The sequence below is a fragment of the Tupaia chinensis genome, unplaced genomic scaffold (assembly GCF_000334495.1).
Source record: "Tupaia chinensis unplaced genomic scaffold, TupChi_1.0 Scaffold144262_1, whole genome shotgun sequence".
NCBI lineage: Eukaryota > Metazoa > Chordata > Mammalia > Scandentia > Tupaiidae > Tupaia > Tupaia belangeri.
Window position 1 is genome coordinate 2,950,547 of NW_006204120.1, and position 27,774 is coordinate 2,978,320.

Consider the following 27,774-nt stretch of genomic DNA (forward strand, 5'->3'; position numbering starts at 1 on the left):
AGGCCTCTCTCTCTCTCTCTCTCTGGCAAGTATACACTATGAAAAAAAAAAAGCAAAAAAAAATTTTTTCACATGAATAAATTGAATTCAGGTATTAAGGTACTATTATATATTTGGGGAACTAAGATACTTTTGGAACTGAATTTAACTCATAGGTGCCCATGTTTTGTGAATTACTGTACAGCATTTCTATTTTCGCTGGCTTTATTGACTCATGGAGCTCTCAAGCATGCCTTACTTACCTATATTTTATTCCAAAGAGCATTTCATATGCTAATGATGTATTAGCTTTGACCAATTGATAATAAGTGCCTATGTTGAGAAAAAACTTTGAGGCCCCACCCCTGCCCTGTCCATCAGGAAGAGAGGTGAAACAGTCCAATGCCACGGATTTGTCATTTCCCCTGTGCACTTGAGGAAGAAGAGGCAAGGCCCCTCGTTGTTCAGTGACGAGCCAGGAATACATTGTTTGCTTTTGGAGTTATCGTCTGTGGGTAGTCAGTTTTGATTAACGTCAAATAATTTAGGATCATTTTCTATAATCTATAGTCCTGCTCTTGATTTAAAAGTAATGTCTTGTTTTAAAAGGAAACAGATAGCAGTGACGATGAAGACATTGTTGGACCAATGCCTGCAAAAGGACCAGTTAACTATAGTGTAACAATGGAGTTTGAAAAAAGGGCCCAGCGAATGAAAGAAAAATTGACTAAAGGAGGTGATGTAAGTTTTAAAAACATTTTACTATTAAGAAATAAGCTAAATAAATTGAAAATCTAAGTTTTAGAAATAACATTTAAAATAAGATATTTATAAAATACATGTCTTTTACATATAGTATGTGTAGAGAAAATTTAGGAACTAGATAACCCAAAAAACATAAAGGAAAAGACTGGCAAATTTGTCCCTAAAAGTGTTCCGTATGGGAAAAGATAACATAAAGTGAAAAGAATAGCAAATGTGAATAAAGTGTTTGTAACGTGTGTGTGTACAAAACCAGGTGACAAAAACATCAGTTCTTTCTATTAAAGTCTGTTAGATAACTTTAAAACCTCAATTGAGAAACATAGTTTCAGGATGTTTCTCAGTGCAGTATTTTATATATTTATGTATATACTTTCCATGTTACTTTCTTCATTAACTTTTCATTTCTTGAAGGATTCACCTAAACCAATTACAAGAGAGTCATGGATGACTGAGCTTCCTCCAGAAATGAAAGACTTTGGTCTTGGACCAAGGACTTTTAAGAGAAGAGCTGATGACAAATCCAAAGATCGATCAATCTGGACAGATACTCCAGCTGACCGGGAAAGGAAGGCTAAAGTAAGGGGTTTTGTTTGTGTGTGTGTGTGTTTCTGTGTATAGTTCTATTTTGAAAAGACAGAGGCAAAATTATTTAACAATATTATCCTTTTTAAATTATGATCCTGTAGGTAAAAGGTGGATTTTCCCCCCAAAAAAAAGTTAAGAGGAGGGAAAAATAACCAGTTGCTTGCTTACTATTTCCCAAGAAACTGCCTCATTTAAATCTCCAGAAAGCCCTGAGACATATAGGTTTATTGGCCTCATTTTATAGAGGGAAAAACTAAACTCTACATGTCAACTTTTCTAAGGTCACAGAGCTAATAAGTGATGAAAAAGAGTTTCATTCTAGACGCTTCTTTTTTTTTTTAGAGAGAGGGTTTTTTGCCATAGGCGCATGCACTCACCAGAGAGACAGAAAGTGAAAAATCACTCCCTGGGAGCATGTCTATGTCACAATCCCTTCTCCATTCTCCTCTCAGGATCTTGGGCATGCACGCACACACGCCCTGTGCCCTACGCCTGCACAGTTTCAAGCTGCCAGTCCAGGCCTCAAACCGTGGTGGACTAGGTGGGAGTCCAGCAACGTAACCATTACGCCATCTGCTGGTCCCAGTGGTGAGATATTCGTAAAATATGGATGACATATTGAAGTCTCTACATTTTAGCACCCTATTTGCATATTTGACAACATCATTAGTTTTTTTTTTTTCTTAAACATGAAAAGAAATCTGAGAATTGTAATAGAAAAGTAAAGTGAATCAGCACATATTGGAGCAGAAGAGAGAACAAAGAATGTAGTACAGAAGTGAACCACAAACCTTAAAAGACTAGTTGTGGAATGCCTGTCTATTCTTTCTTAGCAATTTTTTAAATAAAAGTACCATATATTGGGAGCCAGCAGGTGACATGGTGGTTAAGGTGCTGGCCTCCCACATGGCTGACCACAATTCAAGCCCTAGACCTGGCAGCTTCAGATCATACTGGGCGCATGTGTATGCATGCCCAAAATCTTGGGAGGGAAATGGAAAAGAAGGGGTTATAGTGTGGCCATCCGTTGTAGGGTATGATTTCTCACTTTCCCTCTCTATCTCCAGCAAGCATACATACCCTATGGCAAATAAAAAACTTAAAAAAAAAAAGATACTAGAGGTTTGGTGGTTTTATTTGTTTTAATTTTTTTAATAATTATTTTTTTCAATTTTATTCATTCATTCATTTATTTTAATTTGACCAGAGAGAGAGAGAGAGAGAGAGAGGAAATTGAGAAATCAAGCCACCAGGTCCAGGACTTGAACCATGGTCAGCCATGTGGGAGTGTCCAGCGCCTCAACCACCACGCCACCTGCCAGTTCCCGTATTTGTTTTAATTGATAGAGGGCACATGGCTCCTTAGAGAGAAAGAAATTATATCCCCTCCTAAATGGAGGAGGATCACATCACAATACTTTTTTCCTCCATTTCTCCAGTCCTTCATGATTTTAGACACACATATACATATATCTGGCTTGTCTGTCTTTCTGGTTTTTTTTTTAATTTATTTATTTACATTCATTCACTGTACATCAATACAGTATACAAAATGGGATTTTCCATCCAGAATACAGTGTATATTGGCTCAATGAAAGATAATTATCATACATGTTATCATCAACAAATAATTTTCCGTTTCTTATTTCTTATGTATTTTGTTTCCCCCCCTTGATTCCCTACCTCTCACCCTCTGCCATTTCCTACCCTCTTCCCACCCTGTCTCTAGTATCTATAGTTGTAAATAGAAAAAGGCAGATACCAAGCCTTTTTGTTTTCACATTTTATTGATTCACTAAAGATCTTAATTAATCCAAAAACTTTCAATAGCAAGCACAGCTGATATATACATATCTATGAACTCACATTTGACTTTAGGCGTAAACCTCAGTGAGTAAAGTGGACATACTATAAAGTAGCACCTAGCTGGGGCTATATAGCTTATTGCAGTCATTAAACAGGTATTTTTTAGTGTACTTTCTTTTAATTTTAAGAAATGCCATTTTAGTTTTAATAGATCAAACTCAAAAAATGTTAAGAGAAATTTGCTTAAGACTTAAAACTAGGAAAAAAGTTAGGATTCACTTCAAATAGTAGGTAGATTAAACTATCAACAGTTTAGAAGAAGACAAAAATCCTTAAATCTGGAAATCAAAACATAGAAGAAAATATAATGTTTTAGTCAAAAGTCATAAAATTGTATTTCACCAGTTCAGACTCATGTAATTAATCTCTCTTCTATTGAATTTGCAGTGTTACTATGATCTGATCTTTCCATTTAAACTCTGAAGTTAACATGCAACCCCAGACTTGTCCCTACCATTGGGCTAGCCGTTCTCTTGCTTGTTTTTTGTACAGTTATTTCTGTGTGTCTGACTTTAGCTTTCCTGGTATAGCACTCCCGTCAGTACTTCTTGGAAAGCTGGTCTGGTGTTAATAAATTCTTTCAGGTTTTGTTTATCTGACAATGTTTTTGTCTGTTTTTCCCCTCCCACATGAAGGATAATTTTGCTGGATATAGTATTCACGGTTGAAATTGTTTTTCACTTAACACTTTGAATACATTTCCCATTCTTTCCTTGCTTGCATTGTTTCTGACAAGAGATCTGATGTTAGCCTGATGGGATATCCTTTAAAAGTAACCTGACATTTCTCTCTTGCCAATTTTAGTATCCTGTCTCTGTCAGTAGTTTTGCTCAATCTGGCTAGATGTGCCTTGGGGAAGATCTTCTTGGATTGATTGTATCTGGGGTCCTTTGTATTTCTTGGGTCTGGATATTTGAATGCCTCTCTAAGTTTGGAAAGTTTTCTTTCAGGATTTCATGGAATAGATTGTCAATGCCCTAATTAGTTTCTTCACCTTCTGGGACACCAATTATCTGGATGCTTGGGCGTCTTATGGTATCTAATAATTGTATATTATTCTCATTGTTTTTTCGGTTATTTTCTCAGTATTATTGGTGAATTTTTCTAGGTCAAAGGTTCTGTCTTCTACATCTGAGATTTGATCTTCTGCATGATCTAATCTGCTTTTAATACTTTCAAGTGAGGTTTTGATTTCCTGTATTACAGCCTTCATCTCCAACAGTTCTGTTTGATTCTTTTTTATGGTGTGTATTTCTTCCTTCAGATCACAGAAGAACTTCCTCGCCTCTTGGAACTTGTGTCTTTTCTCCTGCATCTTCTAGAGTTTGTGTCTCTCTTCTCTTGCATCTCTGTTAGCTTTGTCACTATGAATATTCTAAATTCTTCATCTGACATTTGCACGAGTTCCATTTTACAGTCTCGATGATGAAGGGCTGTTCTTTCTCCTTGCAGGAGAGATATTTTCTTGGTTTCCCAAATTTCTTGTACCTCCACAGTGGTTTCTGGTCATCTGATGGATTATTTGTTACTTCCTACTTTTTTGGAGTTAATGCAGAGTGTTAGAGGTGTGCAGGAAGAGATGACCTGCAATATTTCTGCAGTTCTGTTTCCCTGATCCTCACCAAGCAACCTGCACTTTTGTCCAAGGAACTGGATACTACAAAGGCCTCACAGTTGCTAGGGAATAGGTGTACCTGGGCTGAACTGCAGGCTTTTAACTGAGAATTCAAAGGTGTGTGCAGATCCCTATTTCTCCCTGCTGTTCACTTTGTAGTCTCTCTTCTCTGATTTTTAGTCATTTAGGGGTATATTTATATTTGGCTAATTTGTTAGAGATTTCTGCTACTCTAAGCTTGTATGCTTCACTTTACTGTAAGGTACTTCTATGCCTATTGCTCCTCTACTACTGTGTTTTACAACATGATATCCACAGAAAGAGATTTGAATTCAGATTTACGAAGATGAGTTTCTCCCTTTCTGTAGCAGTTCAGTAGGGGTTGACGTTTTCTGTGACCCTAAAAACATTCAGATGTTTTGCTACTGTGCACCTAGACCTCCCTAGACACTCAGTGTGTGGAAGCTGAGAAGTAAGATGGGAAAGGGAAAAGAAAAGGGAAAAAAGACAAAAAGAGAGAGAGAGAGAAAACAAAAAACTAATGAAAAGTGAAAAAAAAATTATTCTTTAAAAAACGGAAACCTAGTGTGCTGCACAAAATGGTAAGGACTTGGCCCACCTCAGACGCACATGGATTCTGGAATTAGCAAGAGAAAGTTTAAGAGAAAGGTAGAGGGAGTGATTGAGACAGAGACCGCTCGCTTCGCTTGGTGTTAGGCCAGAAGGAGAGGTTTGGAGCAAAAGCTTAGGCTTTCCAGCTAAAGGGGCAGGTCTGGGTCTACCTCAGATGCACATGGATTCTCACTTTGTTCAGTATTGTGCCAGATGGAGAGTTTGGGGCAGAAGCTTAGGCTTTTCATTTAAAGTGGCAGCGCCACCTGCTTTTAATACTTTCAAGGGAGGCTTTGATTTCTTGTATTACAGCCTTCATCTCTAACAATTCCATTTGATTCTTTTTTATGGTGTGTATTTCTTCTTTCAGATTGTCCAGGAATTTCCTCACCTCATGAAACTCATCTCTTCTTTTCTGCATCTTCTGGAGTTCATTGTCTCTCTTCTCATGCATTTCTGTTAGCTTTGTCTCTATGAATATTTTAAATTCTTTATGTGACATTTCCATGAATTCCTTTGTATTATCTGTGGAGGATAAGGAATTATTCTTTTCCCTTAGGGAAGAGATATTTTCTTGGTTTCTCATATTTCTTGTGCCTCTACAGTGGATACTGTTCATCTGATGGATTATATGTTTTTTTCCTAGTTTTTGGAGTTAAATCTGAGCATTCAGAGGCAAGCAGGAGGAGGTAGCCTTCAGTCTCTAAATAGAACTGTTTTTCTCCCTTTGTGCAGCAGACTCAGTGGAAATTGAGGGTTAATCTGACCCTAAAAGTATTAAGATATTTGACTCCCATGCACCTAAACCTGTCTAGAAACTCAGTGTGTGGAGGCTGAGCAGAAAAGTGAGAAAGGTAAAAAGAAGAGGAAAAGAAAACAACCCAACAGACAGAGAGAGAGAAAATAAGACAAAAACAATTAAAAAGAGAAAAAAAAATTTTAAAGCTAGGACCAGCAGTTAGCATAATGGCTGTGTCACTGGACTCCCATGTAGTTGACCGCGGTTCGCGTCCCGGACCTGGTGGCTTAAAACTCACGCTAGGCGTATGTGCGTGTGTGCTCAAGATCCTGAGTGGAGAATGGAGGAGAAGGGATTGCAGCATGACCATCCCCCCTGGGGGTGATGTCTCGCTTTCTGTCTCTCTGTCTCTCTCTGTTGGGCAAGCACACACGCCCTATAGCAAAAACATCTCCAAAGAGGAAAAAAAATTTTTTAAAAAACAAAAAATGAAAACTGTATAGTTGCTCAGAGCTCAGATATAGATGACTGGTGATTGGCTTGTCCTATGTGGGTGGGAGGAAAGGTAAGAATTAGCAAGAAAAAGAGCCACAGAGAGCTAAGAAGTTTAAAAACTAAAAAATAATAATAATAAATAGAGACAGAGAGAATAAATAGGGTGCTCTCATGTAGCTAGATCTGGGGGCCAGGAGGGTGAAGTCCGGGCAGAAGGTCTTCAGTGGTCCTAATCCCTGAAAGGGGCCGCTCAGAAATCAGATATAGATGACTGGTGACTGGCTCGTCCTGACTCCTGGCTAGATCTGGGGGACAAGAAGGTAAAGTCTCTGTGTCTGGCATGTCTTTAGGCTGCCAGTTCCTGTAGTCAAACTGCAGTCAGCCGTGTGAGAGCTGGCACTTAACTACTGTGCTGCAGAGCCAGCCCTATTGGAGTTTTTATAACTTAGCCTTTAAGATTATCTCCAAAACAGACAAGCAGTTAGCATAATGGCTATGTTGCTGGACTCCCATGTAGTTGACGTGGTTCGAGTCCCAGACCCGGCAGCTTAAACTCACGCTGGGCGCGTGTGTGTGCATGCCCAAGATCCTGAGAGGAGAATGGAGGAGAAAGGATTGCAGCATGGCATTTCCCCCCCGGGGGGGGGGGGGTGATTTCTCGCTTTCTGTCTCTCTGTCTGTCTCTGTCTTTCTGGAGAGCGCACGTGCCCTATAGCAAAAACCTCTCCAAAACAATAAAAAGAAAAAAAGATTGTCTCCAAAAGATAGTTCTTATTCACATGGACATTTTGTTTGTGCCTATGTTTGTTTGTGCCTCTTTTTTTATCCTTCTGTTGCTCATTGTAGATAGATATATGTCTAAACTACGGCCAGATATTCTGGGAGTCCTGCTTAAAGGAAAAATCACAGAAAAATGGAACAAATGAAAACCAGGCAGTACAGTTTAAACTTAATGATTTTTCCTCACTATTGATGATCAAGCACATGCATGCATGAGAGAGAACAAAAGAGAGAAAGGAGCACCTTCCACAGGGTCTGGTCACACCACCGTGCCTTTCTTCCAGTCCTGCAGCCTGTCAGATCTTGGGTACTCACACACTTGCCTAGCATGTTTCAGGCTGCCTAGGCCAGGGATTTGAACTGTAGTTAACGTGTAGGATCTGGCTTTTCTTGAGAAGCACATTACTGCTACACCTTAGAGCCAGCCCAGAGCTTAAGTGACTTTAACTCCTTTGACTAAATTCTTTAGATCTGATTGTTCTTTTTAGTGCTGAAAATGTTTTGTTTAACATTTACAGTGGACTAGTAAAAAAGTCCTCTTAAATTTTATATAATACTATATTACATAGAGGCTTGTGTTACACAAATAATACTGTTAAACAAAGTCTTTATGTTAATGTTATAAACTATAAAATATCACAGAGCTATTTGTTTTCCAATATCTTTGATCCTGTATAAAGTTTATGACCAATTTTTATAACAGAGCTTATTCAAATTTCCCTCTCGTTAGGTTCTCCTCACTTCATCTTACTTTTTATATTTGATTTCCCAACATACATCTCTCATATTTTTAATGCTCTCACCTTTGCTTATCCAACATGGCCTAAAAGAAGTAAATTTGCTTTTCAGAAAGAAATGAAATCATTTCGCATAATTCAATCAAATAAGATCTGTTATATCCTCACCTCCCGATCTCAATGAGATTTACTATCTTTTAATATGAAATGGTCAAGTTTTTATCTCCATTTTGTCATCACATTTTCTTAATATTTACGAGTAAAAGCCTAAAAATATTTAATATTTAAATATAAATATTTCATTATTAAATTATATTAAATAATATTTAATAATGGAGGTCAAGTTTTTAATCTCCATTTTTCCTGAATGTTTATAAGTAAAAGCTTCCAAAAATCTAATAATTAAATATGATTAATATTTAATAACTAAGTTTTATTAAATAAATAATATTTAATAATTACTTAATAATGAAATAATATTTAATATTTATACACACACACACACTCCCAATCAGGCATGAGCAAGGCCTACATAAAAATGCCTGAAAACCTCTGTATCCAAAGCAGATTTTTTTACCCTGTTAATTGCTTAGGAAAGCCAAACCATTTCTCATCCAATTTCCATGCCTTTCTCATGCCTGGTTGGGAGTATATGTGTGTGTGTGTGTGGAGGGGGAGTTTGTTTTGTTTTGGTTTTTGCCATAGGGCATATGTGCATGCCAGATAGAAAGATAGAGCAAGGGAAGGTGAGAAATCATGCTCCAGAGGGGATGGCCACACCACAGACCCTTCTCTTCCATTTTCCTCCTGACATTTGGGACACGCAAGCATGCACGCCTGGCATGAATTTTAAGTCACTAGGTCCAGGACAAACTGCAGTCAGCCAAGTGGGAGTCCAGCTACATGCTGGTCTTAACAGTATGTGCTTTAGAATATCACTGTAACATGTTTTTCTAATTAAAATCTGTCAGTTTACCTAAATACTTCATTTATGTATGTGTGCTACATGCTGGTCCTAACAGTATGTACTTTAGAATATCACTGTAACATGTTTTTCTAATTAAAATCTGTCAGTTTACCTAAATACTTCATTTATGTATGTGTGCTATTGTAAATGGTTTTGCTTTGTTTTATTTCAAATTGTAATTGTACATTGATATTGTAGGTTATACATTGACCTTGTATCTTGCAGCTTTGGTATGATTGTTAATTAGTTCCAGAGTTTTTTGGTAGATTTTGGGGGGCTTTCTACATAGATAATCATGTCGTTGATAAAAGACAGTTTTGTTTGTTTGTTTTAGTATTATTTATCATTATTATTTTTTTTTAATTTGCTGTGGGGCACATGTGCTCACCAGAGAGAGAGAGGGAAAGCAAGCTACCAGGTCTAGACTTAAACTGCAGTCAAGCCATGTGAGAGTTCAGTACCTTACCCACCATGCCATCTGCTGGTCCTTAATTGTTTTTAAGAGAGAGATTTTTGCTGTAGGGCACATACACTTGCCAAAGAGACAGAAAGCAAAAAATCACCCCTGGGGGGATGGCCACACCACAATCCCTTCTCCTCTGTTCTCCTCTCAGGATTTTAGGCACACACACACACACACACACACACACACACCCGTGTGAGTTTAAGTCGCTGGATTCAGGACTCGAACTGCAGTTGACTACGTGAAAATTCAGCAACATAACCATTACACCATTTGCTAGTCCCTTTTTTTGTTTTTTGGCCTTTTTTTAGTACGTACACCTTTTATTTCTTTTCCTTTTTTTTTTTCTTTTTTCTTCTGAAGAGTGATTCAACTATTTTTGAAAACAAAAGTTTTTAGAAATCTTTTTAAGCCTTATTTTAATTCCTACATTTCATCATTGTTAGTCAAACTCATCTCAAGTTGGAAAAATAAGTAGTTTCTTTTAGCTAGTTGAGTGGATACTGGGTTTTTGTTTGGTTTGGTTTTGATTTTAGTTTTTCTTGTTTTTAGGAAAATTATACACTAGAGCACTTATAAGATCCTATATTGAATATATTAACCTATCTGACCAGAAGGGATTTGATAAGCCTGGCTTAATTTAAGCTCTTGTTATTTAATCTAAATAAAGGTAACTGTATAAATTGAATATTCCTAATCCCAAAATCCAAAATGTTCCAAAATCTGAAACTTACTGAGTACCCAATTTATTGACATTAATGGAAAATTCCACACCTGACTAAGGTGACCAATTGCAGTCAAAATTCCTCAGTACAAAAATACTGGGACCAGCCATTGGCGTAATGGCTATGTCGCTGGACTCCCATGTAGTCGACAGTGGTTCGAGTCCCAGTCCCAGTGGCTTAAACTCACACTGGGTGTGTGCTTCCATGCCCAAGATCCTGAGAGGAGAATGGAGAAGGGATTGCAGCGTGGCCATTCTCCCTGGGAGGTGATTTCTCGCTTTCTGTCTCTCTGTCTCTCTCTGTCTTTCTGGCAAGCACACATGCCCTATAGCAAAAACCTCTCCAAAAAAAAAAAATACCGTATAAAATTATACTCATACTACATGTTTAAGATGCATATGAAACATAATGAATTTTGTGTTTAGATTTAGATCAGATTCCAGAATATCTCATGTATGTGCAAATATTTCTAAATCTGAAATACTTCTGGTCCCAACCATTTGGATAAGGTATACTCGCCCTGTATTTTTTTTTATATCATCTTTTTTATATGGTGCAGTAAAATTTTATCTATTTTCATCCCTCAGGAAACACAAGAAGCAAGGAAGCCATTCAGTAAGAAGGATGAAGAACATACATTGTCAGGAAGGGATAAGAGATTGGCTGAGCAAGTATCCTCATACAATGTAAGTAAGAAAATAATACACTTTCTATTTTTTCTTTTAATTCTCTTCTCATTTTTTAATTTTTCTAGTTTCCTTCTTTTATTAATATATGTCTGCCTCTTTACCTCAGACATGTTCTGTACATTTGTCCTGAAGAATACTCATCTCTGTAGTGTATGTATCTTTTTTTTTTAAGATTTTTTTTTAATTTATTATCATTATTCTTCAATTTCAATCAGAGAGACAGACAGACAGAAAGGTGAGTGAGAAAGCAAGCCACCAGGTCTAGGACTTGAACCATGGTTAGCCATGTGGGAGTCCACCGCCTCAATCACCGTGCCACCTGCTGGCCCCCTGTGTATATATCTTTATATAAAACTTTTCTACACAATTTTCACGGTGTATTTTCAATTTATATTTTATTTATGTCATGTATCAGAAATTGAATTACTAGAAATAGGTAGTACTTGCTTTAAAACCAAGAACCCTACTAACTCATAGAGGTACTCAGTTTATGTGTTCTTAAATTACAAGCAGATTTTAGAGTATTTGATAGATTTAAATATGGTAGAAAAAAATTTTAATGTAGTTCCGTTTGATTTATAAACTAGGGCCAGACTCTTAGCTCAGTAGTTAAACCCTGAACAGAAGAAGGAAGCTAGGACCCACATGGCCAATCAGGAATTGAGTCCTAGCCTGGGCAGCTTGAAATATACTGGGCACTCCCATGTGCTCAGGATCTTGATGGGCTGGAGAAACAGCAGAAAAAGAACTGTGGCATGGCAAGGCCTCACTGGGGAGTGCTTTCTCTCTCTCTGTCTGTGTATATGTGCACGTGTGCCCTCTGGCATATAAATAAATAAATATATAAATAAATAGATAAACTACAAAGGTCAGCGTTCATTTGGCATGTATCATTTTTTGTTATACTATCTCTTACTCTTAAAGAAATTGGTGAGTGTAAATGTATGAGCCAGCCCTATAGCACAGTGGTGAAGTGCTGTGAAGAAGTGCTAGATCACACATGACCAGCCAGGGTTCAAGTCCCGGACCCTGTTGCTTACCCACCAGGTGATATGTGAGTCCTGACAGGATAGAGAATTGGATATTGGCATGACCAAGCCCTGTTAGGGAATGTGCTTTTTTTCTTTCACGTGCTTGTTTGCTCTCTCTCTCTGACACAGTCGCTGGCATAATAATAGTAATAATAATGATAATTTCAAACAAAACCAAAAGAAATAAAGTAAAATCATTAAACCTAGTGGCCCTTGAAAGGTGTTCAAAAATTTAGAAAAATTACTTCCCTTCCCAATGCATTAGTTAATGTAAGTTTCTATATACACTAAAATATAGTTAGCTTGGTTCATTGGACATATATATGTAGACTGGTATCACAGACCGTGGAGCATAGATGAAATACTCTTGGAGATGACCAAAAACTGCAACCTACATGGAGCCGATCAGCTAAAGTTAAGTCTCAGCAAAATTGAAATAATCCCTCTAATTTAGGCCATGTCCTCTGACCACAAAGAATTTAAGGGATTTTTTTGTTTCTATTTTTGTTTTTTAGAGAGATTTTTGCTATGCTGCATGTATACTTGCTAGAGAGACAGAGAGACAGAGAGACAGAAAGTAAGAAATCAGCCCCCCACGGGGAATGGCCACACTGCAGTCCCTTCTTCAGTTTTTTTTATGGATTTTGGGCATGCTCGCACACACGCCCAGCCTGAGTTTTAAGCCACCAGGTCCAGGACTTAAACCACAGTTGACTACATGGGAGTCCAGTGATGTAACCATTAAGCCATCTGCTGGTCTCAGGAATTTAAGTTAAAATTCAGAATATGTAAGAGTTCTGTACAATTGGAAATTAGCAAATTTCTAAATTTAAACTTGGCATCAAGGAAGAAATGATAATAGGAGTTAGAAAATACCTTGACCTGAACCTTGACCTGAATGATAACAAAATCAAAATACATCAAAATGTGTGAAATGTAGCATAAACTGGTACTTGGGGGCAAAATTTATAGCCATAATGAGTTATGTTGGAAAAGAAGAATGGTGGGAACCAGCAGTTAGCGTAATGGCTATGTCACGGAACTCCCACGTAGTCAACCACGGTTCGCGTCCCGGACTCGGTGGCTTAAAACTCACACCATGTACGTGTGCGTGTGTGCCCAAGATCCCGAGAGGAGAAGTGGTTGAGGCATGGCCACCCCCCCTGGGGGGTGATTTCTCGCTTTCTGTCTCTCTGTCTCTCTCTATCTGTCTGGCAAGTGCACGCACCCTATAGCAAAAACCTCTCCAAAAAAGAAAAGATACATTATCAGCCAGATCAGTTTTAAGAAACTGGGGGCCAGCAAGTAGTATGGTAGTTAAGGCTCTAGACTCTTACATGGCCAACCAAGGTATAAGTCCTAGACCTGCAAGCTTGCTTTCTTTCTTTCTTCTCTTTCTTGCTCAGTCTCTCTCTAGTGAGTACATGTGCCCTACAGTAAATTTAAAAACAATAAATAAAATTAAATAAATAATTCTTTTTAAAAAAGAAAGAAAGACCACATGAAAAAGTTGAGAATCATGGGTAGGGAGACATAAAACTACCCATTCCTTCATATCTCTACTCCTCATTCTGTGCATATGTGTAGATATACCCCCATTTGAAGGCTGCTGTTCTGTATTACCTGCATGTACTTCTTCATCCTCTTCCCTCTTCAATGTAGGACCATTCTATATGTTTTCTTAGTCAGTACTCAGAGGTCTATACGAATCCTTGATTTATTAAGCCAGTTAAACCAATTGCCTATGGTCATACTATGTCTTATCAGAAATAATCTGAAAATGTGAACACTTACCCTAGCTAAGAAAAAAAAGGAAAAAAGAGAGAGAGAGGTAAAGGAAAAGAGAAAGAACAGAAAACTTTTTGGAATCAAAATCCTCTTACTTTGGCCTGGTCTTGTAGCTCTACCATTAAGAGAGCTGGATCCCACACGGCTGACCATGCTTTGAATATTAGCTTGGAAGCACGGATAATACACTAAGCACATGTGTGCCCCAAATCTCAACAGGATGGAGAAGTGAAGGAAAAGGGATTGTGGCATGACCATGTGGTCCATGGAGCGCGGGGGATGATCTTTTCTTTCTGTCACTCTCTCTTTCTCTGGTGAGAGCATGTGCCCTCTAGCAATTTAAAAAAAAAAATTGTTAGCTTATGGATCATATCATCATATCCCATACAGACCTTGAATTCTGCCACTTCTGTGCTTTTATTTTTATTTTTAATTGCCAGAGGGTGCATGCACTCACCAAAGAGAAACAGAGGAAGAGGAAGAGAGTACCTCCCAAAAGGGTGTGGTCATACCACAACCCCTTCTCCATTTCTCCATCCTGTCAGAATTTGGGGCATGTGTGCACAGACACCTGGCATGTTTCCTAAGCCACTGGGGCCAAAGATTCTAACCACATTCAGGGTGTGGGATCTGGCTCACCTTAACCACTAGGTACAGGACCAGCTGCCACTTCTACGTTTTTATTTCTGTTGGTCTTTGTTTTTGCTTTATCCAGGCAATGCCTTCTCTCCGTGTCTACTAATGTAGGCTTTAGGCACCACCACAAAACCATGAACTGAGAATAAAATTGCTCTTTTATACTCATGTTCTTGGTTTGTACTCTGGTCTTTGGTATTGAAATAACCATAATGCCTTTTTTTCTTTTTAAGAGAGATTTTTGCTGTAGGGTGCATGCAGTCACCAGAGAAACAGAGGAAGAGTGAGAAATCACCCTTTAGGGGGACAGGCATCTAAGCACAGGTACCCAACGTGAGTTTGAAGCTGCCAGGTCCAGGACTCTGTCCATGATCAGCCATGTGGGAGTTCAGAGACATAACCAATACACCATCTGCTGTCCCACCATATTGCTTTTTTTTAAAGAATGATTATTTTATTTTATTATATTTATTAATTTATTAATTTGTTTGTTTTAATTTGACCAGAGAGGGACAGAGTGAGAGAGAGAGAGAGAAAGTGAGAAAGCAAGCTGCCAGGTCCAGGATTTGAGCAACAGTCAGCCATGTGGGAGTCCAGCCCTTAACCACAGTGCCACCTCCCAGCCCCCACCATAATGGCTTTTATTATGGTTACTTAATTATTTTCTCTCTGTCTTGTTCCCTTTTTAAGTTGCATAATATGTAGTGGTAGGCATCTTCATTTTGTTTTGTCAGATGGCATGTGTGCTGAATAAAAAGAGAAAGAGGGAGAAAGCATCCCTTCCCAGTGGGGTATGGTCATGCTGCAAATTCCTCACATCCTTCTCCCCCACCGTCTTCCCATCCCATGGGGATTTGGGGCATGCACATATACACACCTGGCATGTTTCTCAAACCACTGGGGCCAGGATTTGAACCGTTGTTGACCATGTGGGTTCCAGCTCCACTAATCACTAGGTTATGGGGCCAGACCTCTATGTTCATTTTTATTTAATTAAATTTGTCTTTGACACATATTTTCTTCATAGATGCTACTTTGGATTAGGAAAAACCTACTGGTGTTTGTAAATAACTTTTATTTTTTAATAACTAAAGAACTTTTATTTTTCACTAAGACTTTATTTTGAGGACATAACTAAACTGTGTCACCACCTCCCACCCCATCTTGAAGGGTTAGTACAGTGAGTGTTACAAAACAGGTATGAATGGTTTAAAAGATTGGAGCCAATATTAACTGACAAGGAGCAAGCTCCAACTGAATCATCATAAAAATGTTTAAATAAAAAAAAGGAAGAAAAAAAGGGACAACGGGTTGAAATTAAGCAAAATCCTCACATTTCATCAAATACGTTCGATCTTGGCTAGAGTGTAACAAACTGGAAACAGGATATATGAGACACAGACTCTCACTTTAGCACTGTACACTCCTGTATTCTAAGTCCATCCCCACCCCCCTAATGCTTCCAGCTCAATTATTTCCCAGCTTGTTGGGTTTGCCCACGAAGGAAGGAGCGTGCAGATCTTCTCTTTAATCCAGTCTTTGTTATACGGCTGGTGTGTCTGGGTATCAGCTCTGTAAACAAGGTAGCTGAGGTCTGCCAGATCGTCGATGAAATCAAACAACTGACTGATATCGTATGTGATGGAGGGGCTGTTGGGATTCATTCTCTTCAGATGTTCTTCATACGTTTTACAAACACCTTCCATGCATTCATTCACAGATTCATAGTCAGCATGCGTAAGTTCTGCCTTCTGGCCTCTTGGTGGGCTGTACCAGCAAAATGGTTTGAGACATCGCGCCAAACTCTCTTCACTGCAGCCCTGTAAATAACTTTCTTTAATGTGTACTGTCACTGTCTGTTTATTCCCTTTCATGGTCATGTTCTGTCAGTAATCAATACAAGCCAAGGCCTTCATTTCTGCTTTCTCCAGGAATCAAAAAGATCAGAATCTCTTATGGACATTCACCATAAAAAATTAAAGACCAAGGCTGCTGAAGATAAAAGTAAGCCCCAAGAGAGAATACCATTTGACCGTGATAAGGATCTCAAGGTTAATCGATTTGATGAAGCTCAGAAAAAAGCCCTGATAAAGAAATCTAGAGAACTAAACACCAGATTTTCACATGGCAAAGGCAATATGTTTTTATAGGTAAGTATATTTCAGTGAGGTGTAATATCAATCAATTTTCATATTGATCAGCATGAACTTTTCTAAATATTCTGCTGTCTATAATAATTTTGTGCTAAAATCTGTTTTCTTTTTAATGAAGTTGATTATAAATCTGCATTTTAAAAAAAATACTATAATTTTTGAAAAGTCAGCCTTGGGAGAAAATTTTTTGGTTTATTGAAAAAAATAGCCTGGCGTCATAACTGGACATTACTATTAAAACTCCTAAAATAAAAGTTTGGTTTATAAGAAATGGCTTAAAACTTGAGTAAATATACATGCTTTGTTAAAGGATGAAGAAGAGAGGTTTGTTGGTAGTTTTCATATTAAACAAGATCACAGGAAATGTTCATCACTTTGAAAGGTTCTGTAAGTTCAAAGTCAACAATCCAATAGCTCAGTCTAGCAGGGATTCCTAATGACAGTTAAGGAATTACTTAAGAACTAAGGTTGCTCGTTAAAATCTTTATATTTTTTAATATTTATTTGTTTATTTATTTTGAGAGGTTTTTGTTATAGGGCGCATGCACTCATCAGAAAGACAGAAAAACAGAAAGTGAGAATCACCCCCCGGGGGGAATGGCCACTCCATAATCCCTTTTCCTCCCTGCTCCTCTCGGGATCTTGGGCGCACACGCACACGCGTCCGGCGTGAGTTTTAAGCCACTGGGTCCGGGACCCGAACCGCGGTTGACTACGTGGGAGTCCAGTGACATAGCCATTACGCTAACTGCTGGTCCCTCGAAATCTTGATGATTTTAATTGTATGAGTACTCGTACATCAATATTCAAGTACGATTTTAAAGGAAAATAAAGTTATAGATATATTTTCTAACTTACTGACTTTTTCTCATTCTTTCCTCAGCGGGATTTTACTGTGCACTGAAGAAAAGCTGAAGAATACTGTGTGTATCCACCCTTATTCCTTTGTTTTGGACTTCTAAACATTAAAGATTACACGGTCTCTTCCTGGTGAGCACACATACTCTATGGCAAAAACCTAAAAAAAGAGAGATTATGTTAATCTTAAGAATCATACAAATTAACCTTGTCCTATCATGTGGAAACGTAAAAATCAATGTTTCTTATACGAAATAGAATATTTTGTGCGTGCCTTTGGCTTCTGAGGAAGCATGGGCTTTTCTTCAAGTAATTATTCTGAGGATGCCTTCTTTCCCCCACCCTCCAGTCGCGCACCTTTGTGTATCTCACCAGTGCCCTCTAATGTCTGTCAGGACTGTCCACTGAATATCTGCAGCAGCCTGGACCTCCTCGTCAGTTGTAGCTAACCTGCCCTGGAAAAGTAGGTCAGGTCCTTGCAGTAAATCCGTGCGTTTGAATTGGTTGGATTTTCCCTCTAAACTGCAGCCAGTGAATACACGTTTACTTGAAAATAGAGGCTATGGGGTTTTGTCTGTCTCCTTACCAGTTTGCTTGTTTTGGCACTCAGGGCTTTTTATTTGTTGATTGTTTTGTTTGTTTTTAAGTCAGAAAGAGGGCTTTCTAGATCATCTCATGTGCTAAGGAAAAACTGTTTTAATTTTTCCAGTTTTAATAACAAGTATTAAAGGGGAAGCGGCCTGAGGAACAACACATGCCATGAACGTTAGTGTTAAATCTGTAAGACTCGGCCTCTGTGATCTCAAAGCTTTCTGACTCTTGGAACTTTGCTTGGTACCTGATCTTACTTTTCTCATTTATGTATTTAACAGTTTGTAGCTAATTTATTGTGGTCAGATTTCGTTTATCAATCCTGAATAGCCTTTATTTAAAAATCAAGGTGATAATCCCTGAATGCAAAAATGGAAATGGAAAATCTGTGATTATAACCACCGTAATACTCTAAATTTGTAATGCTGTAAGTACTGCCTCTTTTGTTGTTAAACAGAAAATTCTAAATTGTTAAATAAAACCTAAGTGCAAATTCTGTAAATTACATTTTCTTGTAGATAATCCCAGTTGTTTCGCTAGTTCTTTGTTCTAGTCTGGATGAAGTACAAGATTTTAATGGAGAAAAGATTCTGTAAATTTATGTAAGTTTTATGAAAACTAAGTAAACTGTTCAAATTATGGTGCAAATGCTTCTCCTAGTAATAACAGTACAATGGTTTTCCTGTATTAGTGGAAGCAGTAGCCTACTGAAGAATGTTGCTATTAAAAAGATGAATTATTCTCCTAATCAAACTGAAAGCACTTCTTGTCTAAGCAGTATTGAACAGAGCTACCTTTTGACTAAGTAGTCAGTAATACTTTCTGAACATAAAACTTTGTACAAGAGTATCCATCATGTCTAGTTTTGTTATAACTTCTTTTCCCAATGAAAGGCAAAAATGTTTTCTAGTTTCTCATCCCTACGTAAATCCCTAACAAATATTTTTATAAAATTTGGTATATTTTAAAGTTAAAATATCATCTTTGAATACTTATTTTTATTTTGCTTTTCTCATCTGAAAGGGATGGGGTATTTCTATATTTTGTGTTTAGTATTTCTTCCCTCATCTTTGGTGGGTTCATGACTTAGGCATGAGGGAGAGAAGCTTCTCCTCGCTGCCTCATACTTCAGGAGTTACTACCTTACTCCCACTTTGGAGCTAATGCTCTTTGGTGCCACTCTGAGAGTAATTGTAACAAAATAATGCCAGTTCTATCTTTTTGCTTCATGGAAAGAGCATCCAGTATTGACAATAACTTTGACAATAAAAGAACAAAGTAACTATTTGCTCAGAATGGAAAGGTGTATTTTTCATTTCATTTCCTCCTCTCTTACAAAGCTGCAAAAAGCCTTATTAAATCAGCTTTTCTATACATCTGGCAGAAAACTGAAATGCCTGATGTTTTCTAGTTAAGAACTTTTTAATTTTCTGCATTTCTTGACCAAGTTTTATAGTACTGTGACCTCTTGAAATTTAAAAATAAAGACTAAACAAATAACATCACTACATTCGTACAATGGAGTAGATACTGTAACGATCTTCAGCTTTAAAGGTGATATTTAAGTCATTGTACCTGAAATTACATGATTTTGCCCAACTCTCTAATTTGAGATTCAGACGTGATATAGAGGCTTCGAGTAGGAGCCACATTACTGTTAAGTGAATGGTATTATCTATTGGGTCCCAAATATCTTGGCACTTTTGTAGGGCAGATAGTGTGAATATTATTCTAAAACGTGGGATTATGAAAGATAGTTTTTAAATTAGTTACAGGAGACCCGTATCACTTCTCTTTTCTTTTTCTTTCTTTTTTTTTTTTTTAGAGGTTTATGCTATAAGGTGTGTGTGTTCACTGGAGAGAAAGAGAGACAGAAAGTGAGAAATCAACCTCTACTGGGGGATGGCCTTCTCGCGATCCCTTCTCCATTCTCCTCTCAGGATTTTAGGCACACACGTACCTAGTGTGAGTTTTAAGCCGCCAGTCCAGGACTTGAACCATGGTCAGCTATGTGGGAGTCTGGCAATTTAACTATTATGCCATGTTCTGGTTCTCTCTTTTAATTTTTTCTGTGCTAAGTATAGGTATTATTAGACAACATTTCTTTGTTGAGCTATACCTAAGAAAAAGAATCAACACACTAGCAAGTTGTTATAGATAGTTAGTACCCACGTACCATCAACAGCCAAATCTATTTTGGAATATTCAGTCATTTTACTTTGTCATTTGATGCCATCATGAGATTTAAGTCTATAATTACAAAAACTGTAGAAATGCTACTGTAGAAGTCTATTTTCTGCAGCTTAAAAAATTGTTCAACTGTGACCATGGCATGTACAAAATTTAAAAAGTGAAACTGTTTACGATCTTTTCATTTTGAGCTTTATGATTAATTAAAAGACTTTTTGGGAAAGAAGAATCCCTGAGGCGTAGTTTTTTTGTTTTTTGTTTTTTAATGTATACATAAAGTTTCATTTGTATCTGAGTAGTTGTAGTCTTTTGTTTCATTTTAATATTACTAGCTTTTCTGAATCAGGCAATATTGGTAAAGAGAATAAATTATTTATGGATTATGGTGGGGAAAAAATTCCTTTATACCTTAACTCTCTTGCAAGACTTTTAGTATCCCAGCACCATTTCAGATATTACCTGTTTAGTTAGAAATGCCAGGCAGGCCAACTGGAAGACATGGTAGTGGAGTCGGTAAGATCTTCAACATCAGCAGAGTGGCATTCTGTCACCCAGTCCCAAGCACCACTGGTATTAGCTACATATCTATAAGACCTGTGGTATGGTATGGAGTGGTGGTGGCACTGGGGCGTCACTAGAAGACACTGCAGTATGGGTGGACATAGCCCTTGCGTGTATAATTTCTGTACTTAAGCTAACCGGAGTATACTACCTTTTTTTTCTTAGGTTTTTGCCACAAGGCACATGTGCCCACTGGAGAGAGACAGTGAAAGGGAAAGTAAGAAATCACCCCCCAGAAAGCCACACCACAATCCCTTCTTCTTCATTCTCCTGGGACTTTGCTCTTGCATGTGTTCCCGGCATGACTTTCAAGCCACCAGATCTGGTACTCGAACTACAGTCAGCCATGTGGGAATCCGTCACCTTAACCAATACACCATCTGCGGGTCCCCAGAGTATATGACTTTGTTTGCAACCAAGAGCCTGGCTAACATACAGGAATTACACTGTACTGAGCAAAAACTTACGGAGATAGCAACCTGGAGTCAGATTCTGTCCCTGCCACTAGCTGTGTAAACTTGAGAAAGTTCCTTTGACCTACCTCAATTTTAGTTTCTTTGTCCTTTAAATAGGAGCAATAGGACTCACCTCACAAGGTGTTCAGAGGAATGGATGAAATGATATTTTTAAGCAATTAGCACAAAGTCCAACAATAAATGATGGTTATTATTATTGTAGTTCCCTGGATAATAGACCCACTCAGACAACTTTTGTAGACATGCATTTCTTATGACCTCAGAAACTGTATCGGGACCAGCAGGTAGTGTGGTGGTTAAGGCGCTGGACACTCCCACGTTTGAGTCCTGGACCTGGTGTCATGCTTTCTCACTTACCCTCTCTGTCTTTCTCTCTCTGTGTATGTCTCTCTCGTCAAATTAAAATAAATGAATAAATAAATAATTCTTTAAAAAAAAAAAAGAAAAGGAAAAAAAAAGAAAATGTCTGTATCAGGACTTTTGGCAGCAAGTAATAGAAACCCAACTCAAATTGGCTTAATCAAGAAAAGCTCAGGACCAGCAGTTAGCATAATGGCTATGTCGCTGGACTCCCACGGAGTCGACTGCAGTTCAGGTCCTGGACCCAGTGGCTTAAAACATGCTGGGCACGTGAGTGTGCGTGCCCAAGATCCTGAGAGGAGAATGGAGGAGAAGGGATCGCAATGTGGCCATCCTCCTAGGGGGTGATTTCTCGCTTTCTTTCTCTCTGTCTCTGGCTGGCTGGCAAGTGCACTGACAAATTCATGTGCCCTATAACAAAAACCTCTCCAAAAAAAAAAAGAAGAAAAGCTCAATTATTTGCTCATGTAATGAAAAGTCCAGAGGGTAGCCTGGCTGTAGGTATAACAGGATCTGGTTGCCCAAAATGTCACCGGAATCCTGCTTCTCTCAGCCTGCTTTCCCTTGTGTGGATTTCACCCTTAGACGAGCTTCCTAGGTGGTAACAAGCATGGACAGCAGCCCCTCGGAAGTCACAGCCCATCAGTTTAACAATCCAAGGAAAAGAAAGCCGCCCTTTCCTAATAGTTTCAGCCAAAATCCAAGAGCTGATCCTAATTGCCTCTAAAGATCAGCTTTGGTCCTTTGTCCACCCCTGAATCAATCATACGGTCGGGATAAAACACTCAGTAGCCCAGGTTGGTTCGTATCCCCACCAATGGACCCGAAGCGTGGGTTAAACCCTATCTAAATCTCATAGACTAAGAACTTGGCAGGGTAGTTCCCTGAAAGAAAGTGGAAATGCTATCACTGAGAACAAGGATAACATCCTACAAAGGCTATAACATGATTGCTATGACCTCCATCTCATCTTTGAGTCCCATCAGTTTTCTAGTGAGAATACCAATATTTTCTTAGCAACATGGGATACAAGTTCCCAGGTTTGCCAATGTTAGCACGTGGCCACTGTGAATCCCCTTTCCATTAGTTCTCATGCTTATGGATCTGTGTGTGTCGGGTGGAGTTGGGGTGGGAGGTAGAAGAGTGGGAGGGGTGTACGCACACTGACATGCTTTAGACATGACAGCCAGGGTAAGTTCTGCCCAATAAGATGGTACTGTTTCTTTTTTTCTTTTTTTAAAAAAATGAATAATAGAAAGAGAGTGAAACAGAAAGCAAGAAATCACCACCAAGGGGGAATGGCCACGCCGCAATCCCTTCTCCTCCATTCTCCTCTCAGGATCTTGGGCACGCATGCACACGCGCCAGGCATGAGTTTAAACCATTGGGTCTGGGACTCAAACCACAGTCAACTACATGGGAGTCCAGCGACATAGCCATTACGCCAACTGCTGGTCCCAAGATGGTGCTACTTTTAAAAGCCTTTCACTTATCCCCTCCTTATTTGCTTCAATCAAATCTCCTGACATCAAGAAGTACATTTAGCAAGGTAGATGAGAAATGAGGCCATCACAGTTTATTTACCACATTCTACTGCAAATTATAAATCACAATACAATTCAGAATGATTTATTTTCATCTGTAAACAAGAAATAAAAAAGAAAGGGAAATGAAAAATACGAAGGATTGCCAGCTCCAGCCCAGTCAATAACAAGGAAGCCTGCCTGCCTTTGCCCATTAATCATGTCCCTTGCACAGTGACATCAATGACGGGAGCGAGGTCAGCCACGACAGGAACCAGGTTCATTCTCACTTCAAGCCCAAGAGGGGACCTCACATCAGCAACTCCCAGCTAACCACCACCGTCAACTGAGGGCCACTGGGTTCCTCGAGTGCTCTGCAGATTCCTGGTCTCTGTGCGCCCTTATGGTTCCCCAGAGAAAACCAGGAGCAGTGCCACTAAAAGAAGAGAATATATCATGGGCAAATATTGAAAGAAGAAAAACGAAAATGGCAATCAATAAAAAGCCTGATGTGGGGTAGTTAGAAATAGACTTTTTAAAACATTGTCAAGTAGAGGTAGTTCTTTAATAAGTAGTTGTTTATAACTGGCAATGAAATATGTTGCCATAGTGCTGCTGGCCTCTTTTACCTACAATTAGATAACTTGTAAATAAGTCATTCTAAAGAGAATAAAAGGTATTTTCTTTTTTTTCTTACAAAATAATTCCTAAATAGGCTTTGTTTACCCTGCCTAGCAACCAATCGACCCTCAGCGTGGTCAGTAATAACATTGATTTGGACATTACTAAGGCCAGCCAGGTGTCGTGGTGGTTAAGGTAAATGGATCCCACGTGGCTAACTGTGTTATCTGAGGCCTGGACCCGACAACGGCGGCTTAAAAAGCATGCCAGTTGCATGTATGTGCCAAATATCGTGAAAGGAGAAGGGATTGTGGCATGGGTCATCTCCCCTCCACCCCCGGGCTTTCTCATTTTCTGTCTCCAGCGAGCAGAATTGTTCTATAGCAATTTAAAAAAAAAAAAAAAAAAAAACTACATTTTAAAAAACAGCAATACACATTACACTAATAAAGTATGAGCTTCAAATCTCAGTTATCATGCAGAAAAATGTTCAGAAGTTATTTAGACCAACTTCATATGTAGCTATAGCCACATAAGCTGGTAGAATATTGGATAATAGAAGAGAGAAAAGAAGAACAAGGGAAAAAATTGTGCTACACTTGGACAAACCTATTGGGTGTCTACCTAGAAAACTTTCCTGTTCTGCTTTCTATACCTTGAGAGAGAAAACGAAAGAAGAAAGTCTAGAGCTAAATTGGTTAGTTCCTATCTACAAATATTTATCAGACTTCCACAATGTGAAAAACACTGGCTTGGGAATATAAAATAAATAAGACTTGGTCCTCAATTTTACAGTCTGGGAGAGACAAAAAAAAATAGGTAGACTCTTGTGATGTGAGCATAGGACAGGGATGTGCACAAAATATTGATTGATTGAAAACACGAAGAGGTACTAGGGATGCCTACGGGATGAGCTGGAAACAAACACAGAACAATAGGGATATAAAGTGGCTTGGGATGTTATTTAGAAGCGAGAGAGACCAGTTTGGAAGAAAAGAGGAATGGAGCGGGGGGATTGGGACAGCTGAGAGAAAGCAGATCTAGCTGGAAAGCAGTAGTTACCTTTACGGGCTTTCAGTAAACAAGAGAGGGACTCAGTATTCTCCCCAAACCTAAAGAAAAGGTGATAAAGATGGTTATGAACTGAGGTAAGTTTGTAGGTAGAGGGTCGGCAAGTTAAGGGAGATCATACCTGAAATTTGTGGTGCATTAGAAACTTTCTGAAGTGTTTAGAACCTGATGAAAAACTATGGATGTTTCCCTCTCAAGATGTCACATTATCCAAATTTTTAACATGTACTTTCAGTTACCCAACCTCTTGAATCCCAACCACCAGGAGAGAATCTACATTCTACCCAGATGAGACAAGTCATTTGCTGAGAGTAAGGAATCAGGCTTGAACGTTTGGAATAAGCACTGGGGCACAAGCGAGAGGGACCTAAAAAATGACAACCATAAAGATCCCAAGCAAGGGTAAGAGTCCTAGCTTGGGTTAGAAACCATGTTGTAGGATATCCATTGGCACAAGTGTGCCACAGTAAATTGTAGCATTGATCCAGGTTGGGATAGTAAGAGAAGAAGAGAACACTCAAGAGAACCTCAGAATGATTCACATGAATTCCAGACTGAGTAAGGAAGAAGAAAGGCCAAGTGGGGACTGACAGATTTGGAGAAAAGGCTGTACACAAGGTTTTCAAAAAGCTCATGAAAAAGGTATATGACGGGGACCAGCAGATGGTACAGTGGTTACGTCGCTGCACTCACACATAGCTGACTACAGTTCAACCCAGACCTGGTGGCTTCAAAATCACACCATGTGTATGTGCATGTGTGCCCATGATCCTAGGAGAATAGAGGAGAAGAGACTGTGGTGTGACCATGCCCTGGGGAGGAGATTTCTCACTTTCCCTCTCAATGTCCCTGTCTCTCTCTGTCTCTGAACTCATGCACCCTAAGGTAAAAACCTTTTTTTTTTAAAAAAAAAAAAAGGTATATTATGAAGAAAGCATGTACAGATTTCAATTTTTTTGTTTTTTTTTTTGTTTTTTTTGGAGAGGTTTTGGCTATAGGGCACATGCGCTCGTCCGAGGGAGAGACAGAGCGCACGAAAGCAAGAAATCACCCCCCAGGGGGGATGGCCACGACACAATCCCTTCTCCTCCATTCTCCTCTTGGGATCTTGGGCACGCACACACATGTGCCCGGCGTGAGTTTAAGCAACCGGGTCTAGGACTTGAACCATGGTCGACTACATGGGAGTTAAGCGACATAGCCATTATGCTAACTGCTGGTCCTCAGATTTCAATTTTTTGCACCAAAATAAATTCATGCTTTAATCACACTTTTCTGCAACTTTTTTTTGATGCCCCCTCATAATAAAAGGGAAGCTATCCCACATTATGCAAAATTTAGAAGGCTGGGAAAATTCAGAGCACAGACTCTTTGCTGAGGATGCTCAGGAAGGCACACTGATGCTCAAAGAATGGCCCTATCACTGTCTCCTCTGTACTTTCCTAACCACTTGGTCTTCTCCCTCCATACACAAATATGTTTAAGTCTCTCCCACATTTAACAGCAATAACAGTTAAACTTCCTCCATGGCCAAAGCTCATCTGCTGTAGAAAGTTCTGTCCATTTCATATAAACACTGAGGTGGCATTTTCAGACAGTGGGAGGAAAAATAGATTATTTAATAGCTAGAGTTGAGGGCCAGCCCTGTAGTGCAATAGTTAAGTATTGTGTGTTGGGAGCTAGATTCCATATGGCCAACCATGGTTCAAATCTTGGCCCCTGTGGCATGAAAAACCCACTTAGCACATATGCCTACATGCCCAAAATCCTGACAAAAAGGAGGAAAATGGATTGTGGTGTGACCACACTCTGTTGGAGATGCTTTCTCTCTCTCTCTGGTGAGCACAGACATCCTCTGGCAAAAAATAAATAATAACTGGAGTTGAGAATACTAGGTTAGATCTCTGTCTCAGAGCTCAAACTAAATTCCAAATAGATTAGACAGTTTAAAATTTTTTAATTTTATTTATTGTTATTATTATTTAATTTGCATAGGCACTCAGAGACAGAGAGAGAAAGTGAGAAAGCAAGGCACTAGGTCCAGGACTTGAATCATGGTCAGCCATGTGGGAACAATAACAGTTAACCTTCCTCCATGGACAAAGTTGAGGATGAAATTAGAGCTCATCTGCTATAAATGTCTTCTCTCCACCACACCACTTGTTGACCCCAGATTAGACATTTTTAAATGTACACAGTGAAACCACATAAAAACATGGACAGCAATCATCAACATCAGAGACAGTTCGAGAGCAGAGCTAGAAATGGGGGCAATGGGTGTGTGTAGAGTGAAATCAAGGGGGTAAATAGAGAAAAACATTCAACACACAAAAAAATGAAAAAGTATCTGTTGATGACAATGTGTATGATAATTTCCTTGACTGGAATAACGGGGTAGTCGTACTGGGAAAGTTCATTTTCAATATTGTAAAGCTATACAGAGACTGAATGTAAAAGATAAGAAAAAATAATAAAATAAGTCAACAAAACAAAGTGAAGCCATAAAAGTTCTAGAAGAAAACATTGGGGAATTAATTTTTTTATCACATATATATGTATATAAATTTTTATGACATGTATATGGCATAAAAAGTTTTTTGTAAACTTAAAATGGGCAAGGACTTTCTAAAGGCAATATAAGAAGTCCTAAAATAAAACATTAATACATTTGCATATATTAAAGAAAAATCCTGCATACGATGTATAGTCAAAAGACAAGTAAATATTTGCAATTGACGTCACAGACATGAACCTAATTTCCTTAGCATTTGAATAGTTGACAAAAAATAAACAGGGAAAATTAGACAACACAAATTCAGCAAGCCAATAGGTGTATGGGCAAAGGATATGAACACACAATTCACAGAAAGGAAAAGATTCTTAAATACATAAAAAAGA

At 38.6% G+C, this 27,774-nt stretch overlaps 1 protein-coding gene, 1 long non-coding RNA gene and 1 pseudogene across 2 annotated transcripts in view; 1 reads left to right on the forward strand and 2 right to left on the reverse strand.

Annotated features, from left to right (window-relative positions):
* Nucleotides 1–19,668, forward strand: part of GPALPP1 (GPALPP motifs containing 1) — a 43,897-nt gene extending 24,229 nt beyond the window's left edge. The window contains exons 5-9 of the mRNA XM_006166504.3: nt 589–720; nt 1,156–1,320; nt 10,916–11,014; nt 16,404–16,622; nt 17,509–19,668. Of these exons, the coding sequence (XP_006166566.1) occupies nt 589–720; nt 1,156–1,320; nt 10,916–11,014; nt 16,404–16,622 (615 nt within the window). The 3' untranslated portion in view covers nt 17,509–19,668. The remainder of the gene's footprint in view (nt 1–588; nt 721–1,155; nt 1,321–10,915; nt 11,015–16,403; nt 16,623–17,508) is intronic.
* Nucleotides 1–27,774, reverse strand: part of LOC102500573 (uncharacterized) — a 52,365-nt gene that overhangs the window by 21,839 nt on the left and 2,752 nt on the right. The window lies entirely within an intron of this gene.
* Nucleotides 15,816–16,294, reverse strand: LOC102500167 (enhancer of rudimentary homolog pseudogene; annotated as a pseudogene).